Genomic DNA, 22,060 nt, shown 5'->3' with positions numbered 1-22,060 from the left:
CATCAATTTGTTTTCTCTGGGCAAAAGTACTATGTTATTTTTTCCTCTATTAAAATCCTTCCTAATATTCCTCATGTCAGACTAAAAATACAGATGTTCCAGCCGTTTGTTTTTCCTCCTATAGTCCCCCCACGCTTTAAAACACAATTTCCTGACATAATTTACATATCATAAAATCCGATTTTGAGTGTACATCCTACTGATTTTAGTAAACATACAGTTGCACAACGGAACTCAAAAAGTTCCGTTCTGCTCATTCAGTCAATGCCCACTTCCACGCAACTATTAACTTATCTCTAGAGATTGCTCTTTCTCAGAAATTCATAGAAATGAAATCATGATATGTGATCTTTCAGTTTTTCTTTTACTTAGCATATTTTCAACAGTCATCCATGTTGAAACATCTTATCAAGAATTATTTCTATTTATTGCTGTATAGAGCTATTACGTTTTATTATAATGATGCTGTGTAATCAGAAAAAGAAATAAAAAGACATTTCCATTTTGCAAATTAAATCATATAAAATAATAGGTCTTTGGGGATCACTGATGGCCAAGAGAAAAAAAGTCCTGCAATATTATAAAAAATTACAAAATTGAAAACTGCAAGTAAATGTGTCATTAAATTTTATAAAGACATTTTTTAAAATATATTTACCTAGGAAAAAATGAAATAACCATACTATTTTTTCTACTTTTATGAGAATCAGAGCAGTCTAGGTAGGTATAAATTTATAAGTATCTCAAATGTTTCTACTGAGTACTTCTTTTGTTTTCTCATATTTAAAATTTCTTTCGTGCGGCAAGTGTTGCAAAGCTATTTAGAAAACCTTAATATGTAATTAATTAATCAACAAGCAATCAGCAGATTTAGTAGCAGTTACGGGAGAACAAATTAAATATGCAAAGCAAGCCTAAATAATTAATAATTAAACTCACAAAAAAATGTAACATCTGAACCTAATAGAACCTAATGTGCTCAAGAAAGTAATTGTGCCTTTAAACTAGGAGAACAGCTTTGTGTTTAATTAGTTTTTATTTGAGTATGTAATCATTTAAATTTATTTGCATAAACATGGAACACTGTGCTCCATCAGCAGGTAATGTTCTTTATTAACTAGACTAGGAACTTAATGGACAACAAGAAATATTCCTATCTGTGATGCAAAAATCAGAACTCTGTATCGTTTTGATTTCATTCTTCAGGTTTTAAGGTCCCTACTCTGAGATAATAATGCAATAATACTATAAAACACTTGGCAAAGTAATCTGTCAATCTCTAGAAATCAATAATTTAATATTTAATGCTTTATTTTCTACCTATTGTCCAGTTACAAAAAGAGTATTCATGAACAAAGTACCTTATTGAAATTCAAGTAATAGTAATGTATTACAATTCAGACTTCAATAATTTGGATGGTGGCTGAAGCAGAGTTGATTAAAAGTGGATTACTTCTCGCATGGTGGTATAAAGTAGTAAGAACCTACACTGTGGAGAAAGTGGTGAGGACAGGCTTTCTTTAAGATGTTTGAAAGGAAACACTATATGCCTGACAAGCGAATGGCAGATCATACTTATCTATTCATTAAAGTATAGGAACCAGTTTTTCCTTACGGTATTTCCAACCAACCTTGATATCTCGTTATTGCCACTCTTTTTCCCAAACCCTAAATACATCCTAAAAAGAAAGAAACTCATTATTAATTACTATATTTGAAAAGGTACTTGTTTTTGCCTTGATACTAAATGTTTCATTCTTAAAGTTATTTTGAAATAAGCATATTATTAGATACAAATTGCTTGAGAAATAACTTAAAGCTTTTTTCCCAAATAAATTAAGATTTTTAATAAGCGAGCTCATTTGGTGACCAGTAATTGGAATCTGACACTACAAAATGAATGAGTGGATACTTGGGAAGATATATTTCACTTAGGGCCACGATTTGGGGAGGAAGCTTACTCTAGCTAAAGTTTTGAAGGAAGGCCCAGTGCTATTCTATTCATGTGTGTGTACCAAGCTGTGTTTTTCAGATAACTTTTGACCCTACTTTATGAAAGGCCAAGCACTGTAGTCACTTATATATTTTTCCTCCCACAGGGCAAGTTAACCAAACTGTCTGAGTCATTACATTAGACCTGCTCTATATGAAAACAGGCAGATCTCAAAATGTTATCGTGATACCCGTAATTCTTCACGATTGCATTAGAGTATCCTATAAGATAACATTATAGAGATAATTGTCCTTAGTTTTGATAATATTTAGTATATTTTATGAGTATATTTTGATATACTTAGTATATTTGAGTTGAGCAATGCCTATTAGAGTTGTAAAAAGTCATATGCATAGTACTTAGATCCTATCCAATATCAGGTCATTAGATATATTTTAAACAATTCTCTTTGATTGGATGGGTAGCATCTGAGGATAGTTAGGATTTAAAGATTTACAGAATTTTTCATTATCTGCATAACTATATCTGGCGAAAGAACGCCTATTTCTATAAGCTTTGTTATACAGCTCTTAAAACATCCATTGGTAAATGCAGTACTACAGCAAAGTTGTAAAATACACATTTACACTATATGTAAAATCAACTACATGTCCTTGGCATACACGTGCTTGCATAAACGACACACTAGCTTGAGTGAGTGAACCTGCAAACTCCACTCCCAGGCAGTTTTACTCAGAGACAGTGAACAGGCAAGCTTTTAGTAATGCTGTGAGCATCTCCAGTATTTAAAGGTACAAGCATGTTTTGGCATAAAATGGGTGTAAAAGCAAACCATATGCTCTTCCTGATACTTAACTGAACCAGTAGAAAAAAGTTACCACATAGTATTCTTGAGCCACAGTATATCTGTTTTTAAAGTATGCACAAATATGGCTATATATACTGTATTTTTGATTTGAGTTTTACAAAGGGGAAATTTTGGCTACATATGACTCTTCATGAGCTCAACTCTTACTTACATCAAAGGCAGCTCCACTGTACAGCTGTTTTGACAAAATAGCTAATAATAAAATAGTTTTGCAACTGATTATTTTGGGGTTAAATAAAAGACAGCTAACAACAAAAATCTTGACATCAGTGATTTAAGGTAAATGTTATTTTGTTGGAGATGGAGGCAAAAAATAAGAACACAATTTGATTCATTTGGGGAATCTGGCTGAAGATTATTGGTCTTAAGTTTAACCAACAGTGGAAGATTTTAACACCCAGCACATCATCTACCCTCTTCATTAGGAATAACTGGATACTAACAGAAGGCACCCATGACATTCATCTTAGGAAGAACTGTTTACATTTATAAAATGAATTGAAAAAGGCAAAATAAAAAATACTATCCAAGGACTGTAATAAAAATATTCTAAAACAATTTGCTAAGTTTAAAAACCCAGCCAAAAACTAATTATCAGTGAGTGCACCCCTCCAGAAGATTAAATACTAATGAAGAAAAACAAATTCATGTAATTCCGGAGATCAGAAATCATGATCTTCTTGTAAGTAGTATGTTTTTTATTAATCTTTTATGGTTGAAAACTAGCTCTAAAAAAGAACTGAGAATATGTCTGCTTGGCATTTCTTTTTAGTCTGAAAGTCTCCTCTTTAAAAAAAAAAAAAAAAAAGCAATACTTCCTCCCAATACAGCACCTTTCTCATAACTGATCTTTGTCCAAAATTAGGAGCAGTTTCTACAGAAAAAGCCAACAGTACACAAGATACAGTATTTCTTTATAGATTTTTTAAACAAGAGCATGACAACATTAATGAAATGTTTAATACAAGAAAATAAATGTTGTAACTCAAAACAAACTTTTGTTTAATCTCACTTATTTTTTTTTGATTCTATACTAGATGACCACTATTCTTAAAGCTTAGAATAAATTGGGAATACAAGTCAAAACCAGAGCCTAATTAAATAAAATGGAACACCGAAAATCTTGGTTTGACAAAAAACTCAACAACACAGTTTAAATTAATCGGGAAAATTTTAATCAATAAGCATCAAACACACTTCACATTGGGAACTGCAATACTGAAATTGTGACATTTTAAATATTTTCCTCAAAGGTGGTTAGTGATTATCTTTTTCCTGGGAAACATGGAAATACAACTATAACATTAATGTGGCCAGTCTAGGTCACTATGTTTTAGTTAATGCTAATATTTAAACAGATATTCACATTCCATGTCTACAATAAGGTAGACTGTGAACTACCTGTATTGCTGAATTTTGGCCAAAATTCCATGAGATAATTTAGAGGAACGTCAAATTTCTGAAGTGCAAACTCATAAAACTTCACATTTCGATCACTTTTTTGCTTCAATTGCATCTGACTCAACAACACAGGCAAGTTTTCTTTCCTAATTACTTGGAAAAATATTTCTCCAATAAGTCCTGTGTCTTCTCTACTATGGATTGTTTTTAAGATATCAGCTCTGTGGTTAGTTTCCCACAGTTGATAAAAATCTATCAAAAACACCATAATATACAATTAGCAAGGGAAAAGGTTGTTTTTCTAAGGCTGCAGGAACAGGAAAGAAATAGCACTTCTTATTTGTATAAGCACAAACACCTTTTAAATCTAGTCATACTGCATAAATCCAATATAGTATTCAAAAGTTCTATAAAAATGAACCAAAGATACTTATTTACTTCCACTGCTCCAAGAGTCAAACATTAGATCTGCATGAGAGTTGCACTGTAGCCATTTGCTGGTCCGATTGAAGAGTTCAAAGTCCTTTTTGTTATTTGGCCCAATGATGTCTACATCCCAGATAAATTCAGTTCAAAAAACGGAAATTAGGGCGAAGACTCCGTATAACAAAGCACAAGGATATGCTACTAGAAGCTGCTGTCCTTCCATGGCTAATGCAGAAATAAAAATTTTGGAAGCAGAAAAACTACACCATCCAATAATTCCAGCAGTAAGAATGATTCCTACCATTCCTCTGTAACAGACAAAGAAAAATGGAGAGCGGAGAGAAAAAGCAGAAGATGAGATTAGTTATGTAAGAGTACTAACATTACCAATTCTTAAGTACTTAAAAATTAAATCACATGTAGACGTCTATAGAAATAACCAAGATGTTTCTTCAAATGCTGATGTATCTCAGTTAATTCAATTATTTCATGTGATAAAAAGCTTATCTGTAACATATTTTGCTTCTTAATATAGCACAATTTCTCAAACTTGGCAGCACTGACATTTGGCCTGTGTGTGCTTCTGCTGTGAGGGCTGTTCTGTTCATCATTAGGACATTCAGCAGCATCTCTGGCCTCTAGCCACAAAATACCCATTGTATCTCTGCCCTTCCAGAGTTCTGGTAACTAAAATTGTCTCCAGACATTGCAAAGTATCCCCTGGTAGCAAAACTGCCCCTGGCTGGAAAACACTGTTTTAGTAGAAACATTGTCTTTAAAATTCAAATATAAACATATCAATTTTAACAAATGAGAAGAGTGAAGCAGTTTCTACACTGAAAATCTGAAGCATTTTCATCCAAAACAGGGACACTATAAGGCCATCACCCTTTCAAATCTCTAGTATCAGTTGATACATACTCTTCTGCCATGCCTTCTTTTCCACTCTAGGTATAACAAAGCTCAATCTTTCCTCATGTCTAGCACTAGCCAGAACGAGGGGACTGAACTACTGAGACAGCATCTGTCCACTGGCCATGAGAAGCAACTTCATGAGCAGTAATATATACCTCTCTCTTTAATCCTTACTTAAAAGTATTATTTTAAAATAACACAACTTTAAAGCTGTGTACAAGGATATTTGAGAACACAGTAGGCTAGAAACAGTCTCTTGACATAAAAAGTTCCAGTTTTAGTTAAGAAGCTACTAAATAGAGAATATGCATTTATTATTCATTCACTTAGTATATGCCTGATATAGTTAAGAAATAAGATATTAAAAAAAAATTAAAGAGAAGGTAAGTATAATTTTAACAACCTGATCTCTTCCATGCAATATTTAGGTTAACAATCACCTCTGTTCAATTTGTTTATGGACACTGGTAAGTTTACCTAAAACTAGTGAAATTCCTTATTATATGGAAAGAAGACATGGTATAAATGATTTTTAAATTTATTCTCACTTCCATTATTCATCACTGAAAAGTATGTAACACAGTCTTCATTTATAACAGCCACTATCTGTTTGTTGAATCAGTGATTTACCTCAAATTGATAGTGAACTAAATTCTATTACACAGAATTGGTCAATCAACTCCCAAAATAAAGATCAGTACTTACTGCAAAGAAAATATCACTGCGAAGCTGGAAAGCAGGATCATAGGAAGAAGACAATATCCAAGGACACTTGCCACACAACCAAATGAAACACCAGTCATACTCATTAAGTTTAATAAACAAAACATTCCTAGGCATCCAATTGCACTGATTCCATATACGTAGCCAAACTGGATTTTGCCAGCCTATGGGTAACAAAAAGATGACATGTTAGAGGGCAAAGAAAGTTACTCTGGGCTTCTCTCACCTAAAATGGTACTTGTAGAAGATATTTAATTTGTGAGGATTAAAATCCACAGAGGTATCTATTCTTTATATAGGGAAGTAAAACAGTGAGCAGACTGCCTTTTATATGTTTCTTAAGAAATTTAAAGTACCCACCTCTCAACACGCAGATATTCAGGATTTCATTTTCTAGCTACCATTTGAGTTTGGCATAGAATTCAACAAATAAAGATATAAAACCATTGTAGAATCACCTCAAGTCATAGATTTCTAAAAATAAATATGGCCGATTTTAAGCAAATAAACTACCAAAACAAGATGGAAAGTCATTCAAATATTTGGATAGTAGCTAATATCACTTGAACACACCCAACTCCACCGAAATTGCCCTGAAACAACTTATTTTCATTGGTAGATATAGTCATAATCATTTTAACAGCAGAAATAATTTCATCGACTTTGCTGCTGCTGCTGTGTCACTTCAGTCATGTCCAACTCTGTGCGACCCCAGAGACGGCAGCCCACCAGGCTCCCCCGTCCCTGGGATTCTCCAGGCAAGAACACTGGAGTGGGTTGCCATTTCCTTCTCCAATGCGTGAAAGTGAAAAGCAAAAGTGAAGTCGCTCAGTCGTGTCTGACTCTTAGCGACTCCATGGACTGCAGCCCACCAGGCTCCTCTGTCTGTGGGATTTTCCAGGCAAGGGTACTGGAGTGGGGTGCCACTGCCTTCTCCGATCATTGATTTTATATGGGTGTTAAAAGAATTAGGAGAAAGGAAGCCAGGATAAGCAGGGAGCCAGGGTTCTGTGGGGAGGGGAGGAAAAAAGTGATTAACTCCTGGGTAAGAGGAATATAATGGAAGATATTTTCTTCTTTCATTATTTTTCCAAATTGGTGGTTGCTTTATACAGTTCTCTGACAAACAAGCAAAAACTTTAAAAATTTTCTGCTCTTACAAAAGACATCACTAAACAATCTTAGGACAATAAACATGAGCTTAATTGGAGTTAGTACTCTTAGTCATGCTACGTGAACAAACAGTGTATTTAGGTCATGCTATCACTAAAATCAGTCTGCGAAAAAGCCTTTAAAAAGTTCTGGTTTGTCACCCATCTGACATATGAAACTCAATTATGAAAATACCTCTACAGATTACATTAATGGAAAACTCCCTGGGATTTCTGTTAGAATCAATACTTATTTGTAAATATCTGATTAAGAGTGTAGAAGTTTAAAAAGGTTTATTAATAATAATAAAATCTGACACTGGGTACAATGCATTAAAACTCTGAATACTATATTCAAAATACTTTGAACAGTATTCTCATATAACCTGTCTTAATCTCCAAAACAATCTTGTTAGGTGGTTATTTATCAGAGGGAAGTGAAGAGTGAAATCAAGGGCAGATTAGACGCACTGAGTTCATGCCTAGCTTTTCTGACTAAAAGTTCCATCTTTAATTCATTATATTGTTTATTTCTTCTAATTCAGAAGAGGACATAAGATAAAATAAAACAAACATTAACAATTATATTTACAATTTCTCATTTTCAATATGCTCCAATATTCTTAGAGAGATGAGAGAGACTGAAAGTTGCTGTCTTTTATCAATTCATTAAATATTAAAATAATATATAAGAAAGACCAGCACTTATGCAACAAAACTCTACTCAAGGGCAACTTAAAAAAAAAAGGAATTCTGATGAGTGACTAAAGCCACATGTTATTTATTAACAATTTTCCCTAATAATTGGACCACTTATTGGAACAAGAAATGATTTCTAAATATACCATATTATCAATGGTGAAGTGACGAATATGTATAAACTTAAACAACTCGATACCTTTTAAGACACATTAAAACTTGATGTAAAAGAAGAGTCTTAATAAAGGCTCTTGGTGGAATATTTCAATTCCATTCTTTAATCTCACACTGAGAGCTCCAACTAGAATCTTACCAGTAACAATGTAGCTCCAAAAGCAAGGCAAAAAACCATTGGTCCTGCCAAATCAGTCTCATTCATGATGCTGCCATCTGCTACTTTCAAGGGGTGTAAAACTGTGAGTGTTTTTTGCCAGATGTGGTCAAAATTGATACCCAATTCTAAAGAAAAAGAAAATAAGAAAGTCAATCAGGATTTGTGATACACTTTCAGTTTACCAGAGTTTATATTGTAACAGGGTGAAAAACAAAATGAAACAACCAGTATCATAAAAGTGATCTAGCAACATCAGATATTATTTTAGTGAGTCCTCAATCAGTCTTTACTGATTACGGTGCTTATTCCACAAATATCAAATCTCTGGTTTGGTGTTAGAAAAAGGTAAGGACATAATGAATCAGACACTCTGAGCTAGGCCTTTATAGCATAGAATACACAGACAGCATTCATAGTAAGGGGCTCTATACCCGGGGCTTCAGAAACACAGGAGGCCCTGCGAAAACGTATACAAAACTATGTCGTCTCTGTATATATGTGCATTTTTCTGAGAAGAGTATGCATAGCTTTCACTGGACTTCCAAAGGGTATCTGATCTCCCCCCAAATTTTTAGAACTACTGCTTTTGGGGTTTGGAGATACAGTTTGAAAAACACCGTACACTGATGTTACTAGCTCTATCAGTTTGTTTTCATGCAGAACAGTCAATACCATGCTATTTCCTCTCATTTCTTCCACTGATAGAATTGCATCAATAATCTAAAGTAAAAGTTACTCTGCTCACATACTGACATACTTTATTATCACTATATAAAGATCTATTAAAAAAAGTCTGGTTCTCTCTGGCTCAGTGTTATTCGAAATGAGTCCCTTAGTAGAAACTTTTTTCCTACAGCCTTATTCTTTTAAAGACAAGAGGAACTTCTTCAAAGATTTACTTTCAGTATCTGGATATTATAGAGTACTATCAAGAGTTGCAACCGACTGTACCTTCTAATAAAGGTGGTTCATCCTCAAAGTTGTTTCCATAGAATGGTTGAGGTGTAGTTGGAGTATATGCCTGAGTTGGCTGGAAAATCTGCCCGGTGTATGGCTGTTGTGGCTGCATCATGTCTGCGGGGACAAACTGGCCTTGGTGCGAGTAGTCATAGCCAGCATACTGTCTAAAAAGCCAAGTAAAGTTACATGCCTCAGAATTATGTCAACATCCAAATCTGATATCCCTGATAGGCGCAGAAATATGTCATGCAATTTCCAGAATATCTACTTTGGCAGATTTTATAAATCATGGTTGAAATTAACTACTAAGATCAAGCTAATTATCTACAATAAGACAGATGGGTCATGGTGGAGAGTTCTGACAAAATGTGGTCCACTGGAGAAGGGAATGGCAAGCTACTTTAGTATTCTTGCCTTGAGAACCCCGTGAACAGTACGAAAAGGCAGAAAGATAGAACACTGAAAGAGGAACTCCCCAGGTCGGCAGGTGCCCAACATGCTACTGGAGCTTGGTGGAGAAATAACTCCACAAAGAATGAAGAGACAGAGCCAAAGCAAAAACAACACCCAGTTGTGGATGTGACTGGTGAAGGAAGCAAGGTCCAATGTTGTAAAGAGCAATATCGCATAGAAATCTGGAATGTTAGGTCCATGAATCAAGGCAAATTCGAAGTAGTCAAACAGGAGATGGCAAGAGTGAACGTTGACATTTTAGGAATCAGCGAAATAAAATGAACTGGAATGGGTGAATTTACATCAGATGAGCATCATATCTACTACTGTGGGCAAGAATCCCTTAGAGGAAATGGAGTAGCTATCATATTCAACAAGAGTCTGAAATGCAGTACTTGGATGCAGTCTCAAAAACAACAGAATGATCTCTGTTCATTTCCAAGCCAAACCATTCAATATCATGGTAATCCAAGTCTATGTCCAGACCAGTAATGCTGAAGAAGCTGAAGTTGAAAGGTTCTATGAAGACCTAAAAGACCTTCTAGAACTAACACCCCCAAAAGATGTCCTTTTCATTATCAGTTCAGTTGCTCAGTTGTGGCCGACTCCTCGCAACCCCATGAATCGCAGCACGCCAGGCCTCCCTGTCCATCACCATCTCTCGGAGTTCACGCAAACTCATCTCGATCGAGTTCGTGATGCCATCCAGCCATCTCATCCTCGGTCGCCCCCCTTTCCTCCTGCCCCCAATCCCTCCCAGCATCAGAGTCTTTTCCAATGAGTCAACTCTTCGCAAGAGGTGGCCAAAGTATTGGAGTTTCAGCTCTAGCATCATTCCTTCCAAAGAACACCCAGGGCTGACCCCCTCCTTAGAATGGACGGGTTGGATCCCCTTGCAACCAAGGGACTCTCAAGAGTCTTCTCTAACACCACATTTCAAAAGCATCAGTTCTTCGGTGCTCAACTTTCTTCACAGTCCAACTCTCACATCCATACATGACACTGGAAAAACCACAGCCTTGACTAGACAGACCTTTGTTGGCAAAGTAATGTCTCTGCTTTTCAATATGCTATCTAGGTTGGTCATAACTTTCCTTCCAAGGAGTAAGCGTCTTTTAATTTCATGGCTGCAATCACCATCTGCAGTATTTTTGGAGCCCCAATAAATAAAGTCTGACACTGTTTCCACTGTTTCCCCGTCTATTTCCCAGGAAGTGATGGGACCGGATGCTAGGATCTTCGTTTTCTGAATGTTGAGCTTTAAGCCAACTTTTTCGCTCTCCTCTTTTACTTTCATCAAGAGGCTCTTTAGTTCTTCTTCACTTTCTGCCATAAGGGTGGTGTCATCTGCATATCTGAGGTTATTGATATTTCTCCCGGCAATCTTGATTCCAGCTTGTGCTTCCTCCAGCCCAGCGTTTCTCATGATGTACTCTGCATATAAGTTAAATAAGCAGGGTGACAATATACGGCCTTGATGTACTCCTTTTCCTATTTGGAAACAGTCCGCTGTTTCATGTGCAGTTTTAACTGTTGCTTTCTGACCTGCATATAGGTTTCTCAAGAGGCAGGTCAGGTGGTCTGGTATTCCCATCTCTTTCAGAATTTTCTACAGTTTGTTGTGATCCACACAGTCAAAGGCTTTGGCATAGTCAATAAAGCAGAAATAGATATTTTTCTGGAGCTCTCTTGCTTTTTCAATGATCCAGCAGATGTTGGCAATTTGATCTCTGGTTCCTCTGCCTCTTCTAAAACCAGCTTGAACATCTGAAATTTCACAGTTCACGTATTGCTGAAGCCTGACTAGGAGAATTTTGAGCATTACTTTACTAGCATGTGAAAGTGAAAGTGAAGTTGCTTAGAGATGAGTGCAATTGTGTGGTAGCTTGAGCACTCTTTGGCATTACCTTTCTTTGGGACTGGAATGAAAGGTGACTTTTTTCAGTCCCATGGCCACTGCTCAATTTTCCAAATTTGCTGGCATACTGAGTGAAGCACTTTCACAGCATCATCTTTCAGGATTTGGACTAGAATGCAAAAGTAGGAAGTCAAGAAACACCTGGAGTAACAGGCAAATTTGGCCTTGGAGTACACAATGAAGCAGGGAAAAGGCTCATAGAGTTCTGCCAAGAGAATGCAATTATCATAGCAAACACTCTCTTCCAACAACACAAGAGTATGCTCTACACATGGACATCACCAGATGGTCAACACTGAAATCAGACTGATGAGATTGTTTGTAGCCAAAGATGAAGAAGCTCTATACAGTTTGCAAAAACAAGACACGGAGCTGACTGTGGCTCAGACCATGAATTCCTTATTGGCAAATTCAGACTGCAACTGAAGAAAGTAAGAGAAACCACTAGACCACTCAGGTATGACCTAAGTCAATTCCCTTACAATTATACAGTGGAAGTGGGAAATAGATTTAAGGGACTAGATCTGATAGACAGAGTGCCTGATGAACTATGGATGGAGGTTCATGACACTGTACAGGAGACGGGGACCAAGACCATCCTCAAGAAAAAGAAATGCAGAAAAGCAAAGTGGCTCTCTGAGGAGGCCTTACAAATAGCTGAGAAAAGAAGAGAAGCGAAAAGCAAAGGAGAAAAGGAAAGATATACCCATTTGAAAGCAGAGTTCCAAAGAATAGCAAGAAGAGATAAGAAAGCCTTCCTTGGTGATCAATGCAAGGAAATAGAGGAAAACAACAGAATGGGAAAGACTAGAGATCTCTTCAAGAAAATTAGAGATACCAAGGGAACATTTCATGCAAAGATGGGCTTAATAAAGGACAGAAACAGCATGGACCTAACAGAAGCAGAAGACATTAAAAGAGGTGGCAAGAATACACAGAAGAACTGTACAAAAAGATTTTCACGGCCCAGATAATCACGATGGTGTGATCACTCACTTAGAGCCAGACATCCGGGAATGTGAAGTCAAGTGTGCCTTAGGAAGCATCACTATGAACAAAGCTAGTGGAGGTGATGGAATTCCAGTTGAGCTATTTCAAATCCTACAAGATGATGCTGTGAAAGTGCTGCACTCAATATGCCAGCAAATTGGGAAAACTCAGCAGTGGCCACAGGACTGGAAAAGGTCAGTTTCCATTCCAATGCCAAAGAAAGGCAATGCCAAAGAATGTTCAAACTACCACACAAATGCAGTTATCTCACATGCTAGTAATGATCAAAATTCTCCATGCCAGGGTTCAACAGGACATGAACTGTGAAATTCCAGATGTTCAAGGTGGTTTTAGAAAAGGCAGAGGAACCAGAGAAATTGCCTACATCTGCTGGATCATCAAAAAAGCAAAAGAGTTCCAGAAAAACATCTACTTCTGCTTTATTGACTATGCCAAAGCCTTTGACTGTGTGGATTACAACCAACTGTGGAAAATTTGAGATGGGAATACCTGACCACCTAACCTGCCTCTTGAGAAATATGTATGCAAGTCAAGAAGCAACAGTTAAAACTGGACATGGAACAACAGACTGGTTCCAAATAGGGAAAGGAGTACATTAAGGTTGTATATTGTGACCCTGCTTATTTAACTTATATGCAGAGTACAACATGAGGAATGCTGGGCTGGAGGAAGCACAAGCTGAAATCAAGATTGCTGGGAGAAATATTAATCTCAGATATGCAGATGATACCATCTTATGGCAGGAAGCAAAGAACTAAAGAGCCTCTTGATGAAAGAGGAGAGTGAAAAAGTTGGCTTAAAACTCAACATTCAGAAAACTAAGATCATGGCATCCAGTCCCATCACTTCATGGCAAATAGATGGGGCAACAGTGGAAAGAGTGGCAGACTTTACTGTTTGAGGCTCCAAAATCACTGCAGATGGTGACTGCAGCCATGAAATAAAAAAGATGCTTACTCCCTGGAAGGAAAGTTATGACCAACCTAGAGAGCATATTAAAAAGCAGAGACATTACTTTGTCAACAAAGGTCCGTCTAGTCAATGCTACGGTTTTTCCTGTGGTCATGTATGGATGTGAGAGTTGGACTATAAAGAAAGCTGAGTGCTGAAGAATGGATGATTTTGAATATGTTATTTTTTGGAAGTGCATCAGTGTCTTTAAGAACAATCATTGATTTCAAACAGTGAAAAATAGGAAGCATCTTTCTTGTGAAAGCTTTCTGAATATAACAGAACATAATTAAAGCACCTTGCATTTGAATAGTTCTTTTAATTTTTTTAAGTAAATGTACACTTATCTCTGTTGGTATGTACTGTAACAAATCTTACTCTGTAGAAGCAGACCTTGGTATGGCTTTTTTAGTGATGCAAATAACAGAAGAATATTGAAGCGGAACAGAATAATATTGAAGCAATAGCTTTTAATGATCTGTTTCATCATGTTCTGGAAAAATATGACCTATCTCTCAGTAGGACTAATCCAATTACACAGTAAGAAAGAAAGAAGAAATTATTTTAAAGGTAAGACATTTTAAAAATGAGAGCTGAGATGCCTTAGAGATCTTTTAGTCTCTAATTCTCTTTAAAAATTTATAGTCGCTTTTTCAAAAATATAAAAACCTAATGACCTCATTATTACTTGAGATTTTAAAGTTAAATCTAATTTTTAAATTAACTGAACATCTTGATTAAAAGCAAATCAAACGTGGAATTCCTTGGTGATACAGTGGATGGGAGTTTCGCCTGCCAGTGCAGAGGATACTGGGCTCGATCCCTGGTCTGGGAAGACTGAATGTGCTGAAGAGCAACTAGGCCCACAGGCCTCAACTGCTGAGCCCAAGTGCGCCACAGCTCCTGAAGCCCGTGTGCCTAGGGCCTGTGTTCTGCAACCAGAGAAGCCGCCGCAGTAAGACGTCCGTGCACTGCAACAGAGAGTAACTCCTGCTCGCTGCAACTAGTGAATGCCTACTTGTAACAACGAAGATCCAGTGCAACCAAAAATTAATTAATTAAAAAACCAATTAATTAATTAAAATTTCAACTACACATAGCTCGTATTCTCTTATCATGCTAGTCCAATACACGCTTAAAAATACTATTTATTTTTCTGGCTATAAAAATATTGATAGAATGCACTGCAGCAATATTTTAATGGCAAAAAACAGAAACCAAAATAATATAAATATATATCTGTAACTACACTGTGACATGGGCATAGATTACTATGCATCTGTTAAACAGAATGAGGCGGTTTTGTAGGTACTCGAAAGAAATGATAATCAAAAACATTTAGTGGAGAAGAAAAAAACCTAATATTCAGGAACTTCTCTGGTGGTCCAGGGGTTAAAGACTCCCATGCAGGTTCAAACCTCTCGTCCTCGTCAGGGAACTAAGAGCCTGCATGCCATGTAGTGTGGCCAAAAAACGCACAAATAAATAAATTCAAATTTTAAAACAGAGAAAAACTGAAAGGCAGAATAGTATGCATCATATGTACCCACTGTGACTATGCTTTTTAGACTATATACGCACATCTAGGTATATGTGTTTTATATACATATACATTATATACACAATTATATAGGTAAAGGGACCCAAAAACAGGTGAAGTAAGACACTTAATTTTCAGATTATAATCTTTTGTACCTTTAAAAATCCTATATAGTTATTATTTGTTGAAATTCATTAACTCTGTTATATGTAATATATAGCTACTGAAATTTCCCAAAACATACATAATAACTTTCTGAATAGTACTGTGTAAAGTGTTTAATGTGAACTGCCTCACATTATTCTCACTACTCTAGAAGGTTAATTTTATCATCCTCTTCATTACCAAAATGTGTAAACTGATATTTGTGTTAAAATGATTTGTCCACAAATGATCTGTGCAAGGATTCAAAACCAGACTTTCTAATTCCAGTAGCTAGCTCTTATAACAACTGTAATAAAAATCACCTTCAAATCCTATCTGACATCAACATCTGTTATTTTTTTTTCTGCATATGCATTTCCCCAGTCATTTTGGTATGCAAATACCTTGATTACTATTTATTTACCTACTTATACACACACACACAACCCCCAGGGGGCTAGCTGGCTGAATTAGGGTAAGAACTCACATCTTCTAATTTAGTAGCATACGCTACAGTGCCATCTCTCTAAGGATGTATCATAAATTCACCTTAGAGTTCATGGAACAAGTAGAAAAGCTCCATATGGAGGTTTGTACAATCTGCATAAACAGACTGTATTTTATTCTCTTTCTCCAGGGAGAGAAACACAGAGAATATAAATATGCATGCAAGAGAAAAAACAAAAAGAATGACATAAACCCATGGTTCTCAAACTCTTTGATCTTAGAACCCATTATACTCTTAAAATTTGTTATTGAGAACTGAAATTTTTTATGTGGGTAATATCTATCAATATTTTTTCATTTTAGAAATTAAAACAGAAATGTTTAAAATACTTATTAATGTTAAAGTAAGATTAAATCTATTATATATTACCATAAACTTTTTTAAATGAAAAAGCTATTTTTCAATACAGCTGAAAATTCTTATATCTGCCTCTGTATTCCTTCTGTTGTGTGATGTACCATTTAGTTGAAGTATCTGAAGAAAATCTAGTGTTGCAGACATGTGGTTGGAAAATAGAGTGTTTTCATAATCTTTTTAGATTATCATTAATATTCTTTCTGATACATCAAAGCACAGAGCAAAGTGATAGTTTTTTAAACTTACCTTGCAATGTGGCAACTGGAAAGAATGCTAATGAACTGTCTTGTACTTTGACTGGATCCTTTCTTTACTCATGTACAATTTTATAACATCATGCACTGGCCATTTAGAAAATATTAATGAGAGTTATGCAGATGTTCCAAACATAGACTCACTTAATATGAAATATATGTATATAAATCATATTTGTTAATATCATCACTGCTCTCATCAGAAAATAATTACTGGGAAGCTGACAATTTCACAGTGATGGATACAAGTTTTTCAAAATGCTTATTTTTGCCTGAAAATGCGAATCTGATCATTGGCCCCACATACTGTCAACTGCTTTCCTTGAAGTAACAGGTCACTTCACTCATTTTTTGAGAAATTATTCAAGTCTGAAGAATCATAGTTTGTCTGTCAGATGTTCTTTCCAAAAAAAGGTTTCCGTGAAAAAGTGGCTGATTCAGCTTGTGACTCAAACTGCACAGGTGCTTTTCCTAGAGATAATTATTATACTTTGGTATGAAGTAGAAGTGCTTTAGAACTGTTTCCCATTTTGTCACATAGAATATTTTTTAAATGTATATTGTCAAGGGTCAGGATTTAAAACAATACTTCTTACAGCTTCACCAAGGACATCTTTAAATGAAATGGCTTCACTCACCCCCAACAAGTATGTGATGAAGAATACAATGATTACTAGAACAGTTTGATGCCACTGTCTTGATTCACATTTGGGTACCAGCAGTTTTACTAATCATAGCTTTTGCAACATCAGTGCAAATGCCAACACACCTAAAAAGGTATAAAATGTCTCACTGTGTGTGTGTTAACCATTCAGTCATGTCCGACTCTCTGCGACCCCATGGACTGTAGTCCTCCAGACTCCTCTGTCCATGGGGATTCTCCCGGCAAGAGTACTGGGGTGGGTAGCCATGTCCTTCTCCAGAGGATCTTCCCAACCCAGGAACTGAACCTGGGTCTCTGGCATTGCAGGCAGATTCTTCACCATCTGAGCCACCAGAGAAGAGCAAAATGTCTCACTACTATTACAAAAATAGTTTTGATCTTTCAAAACCTCCTGGAAGGATCTCAAGGACACTCTGAGAGCTGTAGACAACACTTCAGAACCACTGATACAGACCCATAAATTTCATGTAAGGAAGAGAAATAATGCAAGCAAATAAGAGCTTTAAATGTGGCACTATTATTCCTTCATTAGATGAAAGACAATACCATGGAATTTTACACTTTCCCTTTTCTGGCAGGATCTGCTCAGGAAAATCCCTGACTCACTCCTACTCATTTTAAACTAAAACTTAATATGGTAGACATGACCTTTACAGACTAAATCAACACTTCTACAGCAGGAAAAGTAGCAGATGAAACCAATGCTCTCATAACCACTCAGTATCAGCAACAAAGACAAAGCCTCTTAACATACTGGGTTGACAACTTAAGCTGATCAAAATCCATAGGTAGTCCATAAAGGTATTATCAGTTAAAGGAAGATTAAAAAATACTAGCTTTCAGTGCTTTAAAAATACATAGTTGGTACTTCTATGTATGTCATACACACACATATAATACAATGTCTAATAAGACATTCATAAACCTCAGCAGATTGAGATCAAAGGTCCTTTTACTTTTGGGGTTTATTTTTTCTTATATGAATGTAAAGTACCCGTAGTGGAAACTATGCAAAATGTTAAAGCTGACTTCATAGGGCAAATGTAGAACTATGAACTAATAATAACCCAAGTCAAACTTGAAGACAATCCAAGTCAGATTATATCTGAACCTGTATTTTCATCAATAGACAGAGAGAGAGAAGAGTTAGCTGATCTTTGTTACCCAGTTGACATAACAAACAAAGTATTATTTAATAAACTGAGATAAACACAAAAATGTCATTAAGGGGCAGATCCAATTGAAGGCACATACAGAAGAGCTCAAGTATTCTTAAAGTTCAGAAACACTGAACTTTAGTCAGTTATTACTACTAACACACTAGTCTTATTTTTCTCAGCAATATCTATAAATTCATATTTATTAATTGGCAGTAACATTTATATAAGCACCTGGAATGAAACTTCTTTACAAGCACTGAAGCAACGCTTACCAGTGCATGACTTTTGTTGAGATGGAACTGTGAGGTTAGCAACAGCATATCTAAAACAACTGCTCCATGGAGAACTGAAGTGAGATGCTAAGTGTACAGGACGGTAAGTTACACCTTTAAGAGATGCTAACAAGGACAGAAAGAAAGAAACATAAGAAAGGCAGAGATACATTTTCACTTGAAATCTAAGTGGAATAATTCTGTTGAGTCTAAACAATATCACTGGTTAAAAATACACCCAGGTCCACATACAGAGATAGGTTTTCCAAAGCCCTACTGCAGCACTCCAGCCATTCTTACATTCATCTGCCCTGCCATACACTGCTGCTGCAGGTCGCTTCAGTCGTGTCTGACTCTGTGCGACCCCATAGACGGCAGCCCACCAGGCTCCTCTGTCCCTGAAATTCTCCAGGCAAGAACACTGGAGTGGGTTGCCATTTCCTTCTCCAATGCATGAAAGTGAAAAGTGAAAGTGCAGTCGCTCACTCTTGTCCGACTCTTAGCTACCCCATAGACTGTAGCCTACCAGGCTCCTCCGTCCATGGGATTTCCCAGGCAAGAGTACTGGAGTGGGGTGCCATTGCCTTCTCCGTGTCATACACTGAACAATCACAAAAAATATGTATTTAGGCAAATAAATGAATGGATATTTCTCAACAGATTTTCTCCAATCCTGACCAATTAACTGATAAAGAGATAAATCTTCAATGGTATTATATAATTAAGAATTTAACAGAAAGAAAAAACAGTAATTCAGAGATAGAGATTATTATTTACATGCGCACTTCCACTGTTCATTCACTGTGTTAAGTTTTAGATTCCAGGTTTCTTTTGTTTTTGCTTTTGTAAAAAGTATAGCCTATGCAAGACAAACCACACTGTGTTAATTTCAACACGACCTAGTACTAACGCTTCTTTCAGACTAGACACACACCCTTCACATGCCCTCATCCTGGGACAGTCTTCATGGTTTTTAATTCAGGGTTCATATGCACATCAGTTAACACATGAACTGTCTGAACGTTATACACACATTAATACAGATGTCTGACTGGAAACATGTATTTCTCAGAAACAGGCCCCTAGTTTGCTTCAGTTTCTCTAAGGGATCCTGGACCATCTAAAAATGGTTAAGTAACCCTGGTATAGGAAACTCCTTCACTAAAAGGGAGGCTGAGATTAACCTTCATGACCTAAGAAACTAAGATGGAAATGGCAACTCACTTCAGTGTCCTTGCCTGGGAGGTCCCATGGACAGAAGTGCCTGGCGCGCTACAGTCCATGGGGCTGTAAAGAGTTGGACATGACTGAAAGAATGAACACACACAAGAAACTAAGAATATGATGTCCTAGAGGAGACTGGTAAAAAGCCCTCCTCCCCCCCCCCCCCAAACACCAGAAACTATGGAAAAAATACATTTTTTTGTTGTTGCTGTTGTTTTTTTCAACAGTTCAGGACTGGAAGGTTTTGAGTCTCCGACCCCGTGCCCCCCTCCTTCAGTGTGCAACTGGAAAGTTGCAAGTACTGACTGACCAAAAGTTTTGGTGTGAGAAGTAATAAAAGTGATTATCAATCGCTATATGAAAACTACCTGGTGAATCACAGTAGGGAACTTACACTCTTCAACAGTGTCGGTGCTTTCAGTTAACAATCGATATACTCTGAAAACTGGACTGATTTAACTACTAACGAAGCTGTCAAAAGATTTTAATTTTTAACTACTCTTGTGGTCTAAACAGCCTATCTCTAGTTACTTTACATTCCTACCCATACCCTAAATGATGTTCAAATACTGTACTAGAAAAAGGTTCTTCAAACAATCTATTTTTCCACTCATGGCACATCTCAGTATTTTGCAGAAAATACCAAACTCTATAGAGGACAATGTCGTCCGACCCAAAGAAGTGTCAAGATCTCTCTGAAGGCAGAAAGATTATGAGACGTCACATTCCTGATAAGCAACGTGTTCCCACATTCAGTCTAAGGCAGAACCAAACATTCAGGGTACATATTTTCATTGCAATCTCGAAAAACAAATGGCCAAAGTTGAAATGTTACTTGCTATAGGGTACTCCACTTCCTCCATAATCGTAGGACTGCTGTGACTGGTCATCGATGCTGTAACTTGTCTGGTAGAAATCCGTGTTTAAATTATCAAAGCCTGACATTGCAAATGATCTGCAACAGAAAAACGGCAAAGACAGCTTATGCCTAAGGGCCTCCTGAATTCGATCCTGACACTTTACTTAAGCGAATACCCTCAGAAGGCGGCAAATAATTCTTCTAGAATTTAGGGTTGCAGCATTTGGAAGGTGGGTCGCGGGGTTGGGTGTGCTAAAGAAATGTCTCTAAGTCAAGGCCCAGGAAGACACCTCCACTTCGAGGGGCTGATAAGCCCTGGGTACGGGAGGGGCGGGGACACGGGAGGACGGGTTCTGTGGGGTCTAAAATACCAACAACAGCAAAGATGATTCGTCACGTCGGGATAGGGCTTCACAGCTGGAAACACGACAGCCTCTTCGCAAAATAAGGCCTGGGCCGGCCGGGAAAGCGCATAGTCTCGCAGGATCCGCGTCAGCAAGGCCCGAAAGGGAGGGAGGGTCGGAGAGAAAGGACCCGGGCGCGGCGCCCACGAGCCGCCCTGCCCAGGTGCGGGGAGAAATCGAACATCATGCCACAGAACTGGGCACTCACCAACCGTGGAGGCAGCGGCAGCGGCGGTAGCTCTGGTAGCCCCCCAAACCCCCCAAACTCAGCTAAGGACCCTGTACTGGACCGGTTGCTACGTGTCAGAAGAGCAAAGAACTGCTTCCGGGACACGCCCGCTCGCGCAGGCGTGTTGGCAGACTTTGGGCTCGGGCTGAAGGGCGGGGGGCGGGGTTGGTGGGGCGGCAAACGCGATGTGGAGCATGCGCAGTATCGGCCAACTAACTCCCGCGGCGGACTTACGGGAAGAAGGGGAAAGCTTCTGGCAGCTTGGTTAGTGGTGGAGGCAGAAAGGCGCAAGCGCAGAATTGTTGCTTACTACTTCATTGGAATGACTGATGTTGAAGCTGAAACGCCAATACTTTGGCCACCTGATGTGAAGAACTGACTCATTTGAAAAGACCCTGATGCTGGGAAGGATCGAGGTCACGAAGAGAAGGGGACGATAGAGGATGAGATGGTTGGATGGCATCACCGACTTGATGGACATGGGTTTGGGTGGACTCCGGGAGTTGGTGATGGACACGGGGGCGTGGCGTGCTGCAGTCTATGGGGTCGCAAAGAGTCAGACACGACTGAGCGACTGAACTGAACTGAACTTCAGAATGAGAATTGCTTTGTAGACCTAGTGCCTGAGTGAAGGCGTGGAAATACAGATACACACACTAACTCCAAATGAGACAAAAATAA

At 37.5% G+C, this 22,060-nt stretch overlaps 1 protein-coding gene across 1 annotated transcript; it reads right to left on the bottom strand.

The window, feature by feature from the left end:
- YIPF5 (Yip1 domain family member 5) lies at positions 3,975–21,495 on the bottom strand. Its single transcript, XM_018050197.1, has 6 exons — positions 21,359–21,495; positions 20,723–20,842; positions 9,423–9,595; positions 8,451–8,596; positions 6,270–6,451; positions 3,975–4,957 (listed from the first exon to the last, which is right to left on the bottom strand). The coding sequence occupies exons 2-6, from the start codon at positions 20,830–20,832 to the stop codon at positions 4,795–4,797; spliced, it is 774 nt and encodes a 257-aa protein (XP_017905686.1). The 5' UTR covers positions 20,833–20,842; positions 21,359–21,495; the 3' UTR covers positions 3,975–4,794.

Source organism: Capra hircus, chromosome 7 (assembly GCF_001704415.2).
Source record: "Capra hircus breed San Clemente chromosome 7, ASM170441v1, whole genome shotgun sequence".
NCBI lineage: Eukaryota > Metazoa > Chordata > Mammalia > Artiodactyla > Bovidae > Capra > Capra hircus.
The sequence above is the reverse complement of the archived record's forward strand: the minus strand, read 5'-3'. Positions and strand labels throughout refer to the sequence as shown.

Excerpts from the sequence above, each read along its gene's own strand:
- YIPF5 (XM_018050197.1), bottom strand. The coding sequence starts at position 20,832 with ATGTCAGGCTTTGATAATTTAAACACGGATTTCTACCAGACAAGTTAC. Across the intron at positions 9,596-20,722 it reads AGTGGAGTACCCTATAGCAA|ACAGTATGCTGGCTATGACT; the intron begins GTAACATTTCAA and ends TTGGCTTTTTAG. Across the intron at positions 6,452-8,450 it reads TTGGAGCTACATTGTTACTG|GCTGGCAAAATCCAGTTTGG; the intron begins GTAAGATTCTAG and ends TGTTACCCATAG.